The sequence below is a fragment of the Sceloporus occidentalis genome, unplaced genomic scaffold, assembly GCF_023333645.1.
Source record: "Sceloporus occidentalis isolate IW3139 unplaced genomic scaffold, rSceOcc1.0.p SCAF_363, whole genome shotgun sequence".
Classification (NCBI taxonomy): Eukaryota; Metazoa; Chordata; class Lepidosauria; order Squamata; family Phrynosomatidae; genus Sceloporus; species Sceloporus occidentalis.
The window spans coordinates 112,733-119,441 of record NW_028317343.1 but is presented as its reverse complement, the minus strand read 5'-3'; the positions used below and the strand labels follow the sequence as shown (position 1 = coordinate 119,441).

Sequence of the window (6,709 nt, the reverse complement as noted above, 5' to 3'; positions counted from 1 at the left end):
ATATTTTATTTCAGATTTTATTGTGATATATTTTATTTATTTCGTTTTTTTTATATATTTTATTTTTGATATAAGTTTAGGAGATGTCTGCTGGTGAACCCGCCTCGGCGTGCCGCATCCTATTTACCCGACCCCGGTTAATTAGCAGAATTCTGTTTAGAACTCGATGTTTTATTAAATGATTAAATTTCTGAAAGATCTGAAACCCCCTCTATTTTCTCCCAAGAGGGTCCTGACCCCCCCTCCCCGTAATGTGTCGGGAGACCGAGGACAGATGGCGCCGTATCATGTGACCTCCCTGTGTACAGCGTTTTATTACTGACACGTTCACTTCGGAATAAAGACATTAAGGCCATTTTTTACTGAAAAACACAAAGTGTGTGGATTTTGTTTGGAGGGAAACATCTTAGTTTTTAGGTTTTAAGAATCTAAACAAAGTGCTACCCCCAGCACGGCTTCCTTACAAGAATGGCACCGGGTGGGAATGCACTGTGTGTGCGGTGTGCATGCGCTGCTCTGCTGCTCCGCAGTGAATGGGAGCGAGCTTCTGCAGTAATAACCCAACGCTTCGTTTATCAGTCGTGTGCCCTGCGGCAGCGCACGTCCGTCACATAAATCGCCTGTCACTGGGGCCGGCGTCTCGTACGCTTCTACCGGCGGAAGATGTCCTGGCAAATGGCACTCCCTGTGTCAAAACACAAGAGGCTCCGGCCCCTGCTGCCGGTGTGCGGGGCCCCTGCTGCCGGTGTGCGGGGCCCTCACCATTTATCCTGTTCTGTCTCGAGCACATCACGAGAAACTGGAAAACATCAAATATCCCTTAACTGCCCCGATCGGTGATATGAGTTTTATTGGATACATTACAAGAGTCTTAACGGCAAGGACTCTTTTTGCAGATGATATCAACATTCCTGGGGGAACAAGTCAAACGGCCAATGATTTAAGTAAATGAGGGAGAGCGGCTGCAGTTAGGAGAATGAGGGAGAGCGCAGTGGGTGCAGTTTAATGTTAGGAGAATGGGGGAGAGCGCGGCGGCTGCAGTTTAATGTTAGGGGAATGGGGGAGAGCGCGGCGGCTGCAGTTTAATGTTAGGGGAATGGGGGAGAGCGCGGCGGCTGCAGTTTAATGTTAGGAGAATGGGGGAGAGCGCGGCGGCTGCAGTTTAATGTTAGGAGAATGGGGGAGAGCGCGGCGGCTGCAGTTTAATGTTAGGAGAATGGGGGAGAGCGCGGCGGCTGCAGTTTAATGTTAGGAGAATGAGGGAGAGCGTGGCGGCTGCAGTTTAATGTTAGGGGAATGGGGGAGAGCGCGGCGGCTGCAGTTTAATGTTAGAAGAATGGGGGAGAGCGCGGCGGCTGCAGTTTAATTTTAGAAGAATGGGGGAGAGCGCAGCGGCTGCAGTTTAATGTTAGAATGGGGGAGAGCGCGGCAGCTGCAGTTTAATGTTAGTTGAATGGGGGAGAGCGCGGCGGCTGCAGTTTAATGGTAGAAGAATGGGGGAGAGCGCGGCGGCTGCAGTTTAATGTTAGAAGAATGGGGGAGAGCGCGGCGGCTGCAGTTTAATGTTAGAATGGGGGAGAGCGCGGCAGCTGCAGTTTAATGTTAGGGGAATGGGGGAGAGCGCGGCGGCTGCAGTTTAATGTTAGTTGAATGGGGGAGAGCACGGCGGCTGCAGTTTAATGTTAGGGGAATGGGGGAGAGCGCGGCGGCTGCAGTTTAATGTTGGTAAATGTATAAAATCCATCTGGGATGTAAAAATCCCGAGGCAGGATATAGAATTGAGGGCGCTGTTCTGTCAGTGACAACGGACGAGAGGGACTTGGGGGTAAATACTTCGGAGGACTTATTGGTAAATACGTTTATTTCAAAGGAGGAGAAATGCTAGAACAATCTAGATTTAGATTAGAAAGGAAGGGTGGTAGATAAGTGGAACAGCCTCCCTGTAGGACTGGTAGAAGTACCTACAGTAGGAATAACAGGCACACTAGATGTGTTCTATAGTTTAGTAACGGTGATCCTGGGCTCTGTATATGATTCAGCAATGCTATGGAATATGTTGATGGTGACTCCGTGGGAGATAATCCCTGCGTCCATGCGCGGCGTTAGCCGGGAATGTGCGATGATCTCGGCCGCTGTCTGTATCCCGCGCACCAGACAGACGGGGCTCTCTTGTTGTTCTCGTCAACAATTAGAGGTCTTTGATCTTTAATGATGGCAGCACTTACCGCGTGTAACGGGCGATCACGCAGCGTTCAGCTTAAAAGCCTGGCGCAGGCGGTGCATCAAACACACGCAGCAAGGGGGGGGGGGGCATTTAATTACCTGCAAGGAACTCCATTATATTTAAATGGACATGCATACCACCCAACAGTCCTAGTGTTTATGGCACATTCCCGAAGGGGAGCCGAGCTGATCTTAAGTGGTGTCGCAGCAGGCTTGTAACGTGGTCTTGTTTTAGGACATCCTGGCAAGGGTTGCACTTGAAGTCCATCTGAGCGCATGGGGCATCAGTGGGCCAGCAGGGAACCTGAACCTGCGCAACCACGAGTGACGCCTCAAGTGGGGCAACATTGGATATTCTGTTATAGAACCCACTCGTCTTCTGCTAGTGCCGTCCGACCTCACGGGATCCCTCAAGAGTGTCAGCCCCGCTCTGCGTCAGGACATTAAAAAGACTAAAGCCCCACGGAGGGGCAGGAGGGCTCGGTGTGGTAACTCTTGAGCGCCGTATGCAGGCAGGAATGTGCTCGGACTCGGTATATTAATCACAATTCCTGCTGTCCGCCCCGAATCTGCCCCCAGCTGCCGGGAATCCGCCAGCCACTTGAGAAAAGAGACATTGTCTGAAAAATATCTTCTCTACGAGACATTAGTGTGATTTACGTCCCGATACCCTGCGAGTTCTTCGACACATTCACTGCTCCTCCCAGCCGTCACGTAACGCTGTCCACGGGGCCACGGGATGGGAATCTCAGACGCATTGTGTCTCCGAACATCTGGGCCGCCCCTCATCTGCCTGCAGATCGCGTGAATTACGTGTTCATTCATACGCAATGTGACAGGTTCCAGCCGTCGGTGCGACTTCTCCTTTCCATTATAAAGTATGAGGGGATCGCAGGGTTCTACGGCCCTAAAGCCCCCTTAATGTGCATAGAAACAGCTTTATACATTAAACGGGGTAAATAAACCTCATTATTCTTCTTCTAAATGCCCCCCCTCAGTTACACAAATACCCCACAATAGAAACATATAACTCACCGGCAGATCGGCCCCATCCGGCCCGTCTAGTCGCCCATTTCTCCTTCTTTAAAGACTCAAACCTTAATCAGTCGTTGGTCTCGTCTTAGATTCAGGAGCCGTATGTCTATCCCATGCGTGTTTACATTCCCTCACTGTATTACCTTCTACCACCTCTGCTGGGAGGCTGGTAGTTAAGGCTACTTATCTACCACCCTATCAGTAAAGTAAAACTTCCTTCCATCTCAGTCTCCGACCCTCTAGTGTTAGATTCCGGTCTCTTGTAACTTTTCTCCTTCTTTGAAATAAATTCCCTCCCGTCCTTTATCTCTCTCCCGTCTCTCTCTCTCCTCTCCCCCAAGCCGGATATACTGAGATCTCTCTGTCATTCCCCATTTCATTCGCCTCCTCTGAACTCTCCCCAACATGTCAATATCCTTCGGGAAATGAGGTCTCCAGCACTGTACCTACTACTCTAGGTGAAGTCTAATAATCCGTGCTCGGCGTGGGCTTATCGTGTGCGCTGGCACTCCACTAAACGTAACACTTTATAATTAGAGGTTTAGCACAAACTCACCACCCCCATTTAAATTATTATTGACTATAGCGCCATATTATTCCACAGCGCTGTACAATGTGTTATCATTTATATAGCGCCACCATATTCTGCAGCGCTGTACAATGTGTTGTTATTTATATATTGCCGTCATACTCTGCAGCGCTGTACAATGTGTGTTACTTTATTAATTTAGATATTTCCATGATATTCCGCAGCGCTGTAAAATGTATGTTATTATTATTTATATATCGCCATCATATTCCGCAGCGCTGTAAAATGTATGTTATTATTATTTATATATCGCCATCATATTCCGCAGCACTGTACAATGTGTGTTATTATTATTATTTATATATCGCCATCATATTCCGCAGCACTGTACAATGTGTTATTATTAATTTATATATCGCCATCATACTCCGCAGCGTTGTACAATGTGTTGTTATTAATTTAAATAGCGCCATCATACTCCGCAGCGCTGTACAAACTGATTATTTGTTAAGCAAATCCCTCCAAAGGTGAGATTTATATGTAACTGAATAGAAGTCACCTCAGGAGAAAACAAACACAGAACCTCGCAAACCGCTTTCAACGCAAAAAAACACATCCGCACCCGCTCGCATTACTGAATATTACTCAATGCACAGGGTGCACCAAGATGGAGGGCAAAGTACTTCCTGTACCGCCGACCCACTTCCTGGAGTACAATCATGGCGGCTATTCTGCTTTCCACGAACAACTTTATTGTTCCAAACTTTATTGAGAAGCTGACACAATGAATACGGAAGAAGATGGCAGGACTCAGAGGAACCGATGCGATAGGGCCGAACCTGTGACTGTCCAGGTACCCACCGAGGGGGGAATCATTAATGTGACGGACACACCTGGCTGCTCCACATACACAAGAGGAAAATAATAATAATATTACATTATATTCGCAATTAGCAGGTTAGGGGGGGTATAATATACAGGCTAGGGGGTGTGTATGATATAATATCCATGTCATGGGGTGGATATAATAATGTAATATTCAGCTTAGGAGGGTATATATAATAATATCCAGGTTAGGGGTTGTGTGTATGATATATAATATGCAGGTTAGGAGGGTATATATATAATAATATCCAGGTTAGGGGTTGTGTGTGTATGATATATAATATGCAGGTTGATAGAGGGAGTTAAACAGTTTTTTATTTAATTTTTGGGATAACTTTATTTGCAAAATTGCATAGAGACAAATATCCGTGCTCTTTGGGTTATACGCCGCTGATCTAACGGTTATTTTGTGACGTTCTTGGTGTCTCTGTAGGTGCACGCTTTGGGGAGAACGTTCCCCCTGTGCCGAGGTATGTAACGTTCACGCGGATGAGGTGAAAATGTATCGCGAGAGAAAACTCCAAAGACAGGATCCTCCCGGTATTCCCGAGCCCGCGTCAGAGACCGGCGGCCAGCCTTCTAGCAATGCGTCCTCGTCATCTGCTCCAAGAAGCTCAAAGACTAAATCTCATTTCCCGTTCAGCCTGCTGCCCCTGGACTGCCAGATACACATCTTCTCGTTTCTCTCCGAGGTGGAGAAATGCACGGCCGCTTTGGTTTGCGCGCACTGGAGCAAGCTCATGCGCACCCCTCAGCTTTGGAGGGTGGCTGACTTCATGAGGCTTGGCGCTTTCCATTCGGGAATGGACGGGGTGCTGGTATCCGTCAGAGAGTTTGAGAGGTGGAAGGAGTGGGTGCACCAATATGCTTTTCACTTGACCTCCCGTGGCGCCAGCCTGCTGGTCCTCCGTGCCAGCTTTGATCTGGGGGACCAAAGAACCAAGTGGGCGGATTTCCTCCTTCAATTTCTGGACAGTGTTCACTGCGGAGAACTTCGAGAGTTGGAGCTGAACTGGACACTTACGCATCTGGAGCCTCTGGATTTCTATCCTCCCGGCAGCATGGCGCAAATATGCCTTGCAAAGACAGACCAGTTCAACAGTTTCCAGACGCTCTTCGAGCGGTTGACCCGCACCTCGCCCAAACTGAGCCGCATGAAGCTTCCCTTCGACTGGTCCGAGCATTCGGTCTTCCTCCTCACCCACTTCCAGCATCTGAGCACTCTAGAGCTCAACTACTTCTGGGTGTTTAAAGGAGTCCAACCAGAGACCATGAAAGAACTTACAAGGTCCCTTCCAAAGTTAAAGACTTTGATCCTTCAGATTCTGGTCCCGGTGAAGGATCTTGGAGTCTCCTACCCTCTGGAATCCAAGTCTTTGGAGTTTTTGGACGTCTCTCAGAGTCGAGGACTCGTCTTTAGCCATCTAGATTTACCTTCTTTGAAGGAGCTTAGGATAAAGAAGACTATTAGAGGGATCATTCTGAATCGCAGGACCCGGGTGGCCCTGCAGAGTCGGTGGTCCTGTTTGTATGATCTCCTAAAATTGGGGACCCCTAAACTTCAAGTTTTTAACTCCCACAGATTGTTGCCAAACTGGTCAACCCAGAGTTACCTGGAGCTCAGCGAGGTTCTGCTGCAGTCCTGTTACTGCATCCATCACACAGATACTTGGCTCCTCTGATTACCGCTCCCTGGATATTTTATACAGCCCGCGATATGAAGGAGCGATCGAGCGCTTTTAGTAAAACAAGAAACGTTCTAATTGCGTGGGGCATTTTTTTGTTTAAATTAACAAAGGGTTAAAAAAAAAGGCAACTCGCTTAAAGTTTTCTCTAATTCTACAACATTCATAATGAGGTTTTAATTTTGTGGCAACAAATAGATAAAAAAGGTTGTTTCGTACCCAATGATCGAGATACATTAAGCAGCCGAGTGGATTAAACAGAAGCGCCCCGGATCAGGCCACCGCCCGGGACGTTTGGCATTCAGGCCCGTCCCTCGTGCCCCTGGGTGGCCTGCTGTGGAAAGCCGCCGTG

At 48.1% G+C, this 6,709-nt stretch overlaps 1 protein-coding gene across 1 annotated transcript; it reads left to right on the top strand.

Moving 5' to 3' along the window:
* Nucleotides 1-663: 663 nt before the first annotated feature.
* On the top strand, nt 664-6,354 carry LOC149273613 (uncharacterized). The gene is made up of 4 exons (XM_089506097.1): nt 664-745; nt 2,610-2,711; nt 3,023-3,101; nt 5,106-6,354. Exons 1-4 carry the CDS (start codon nt 664-666, stop codon nt 6,352-6,354), a joined length of 1,512 nt encoding a protein of 503 aa, XP_089362223.1.
* The last annotated feature ends 355 nt before the right edge of the window (nt 6,355-6,709 follow it).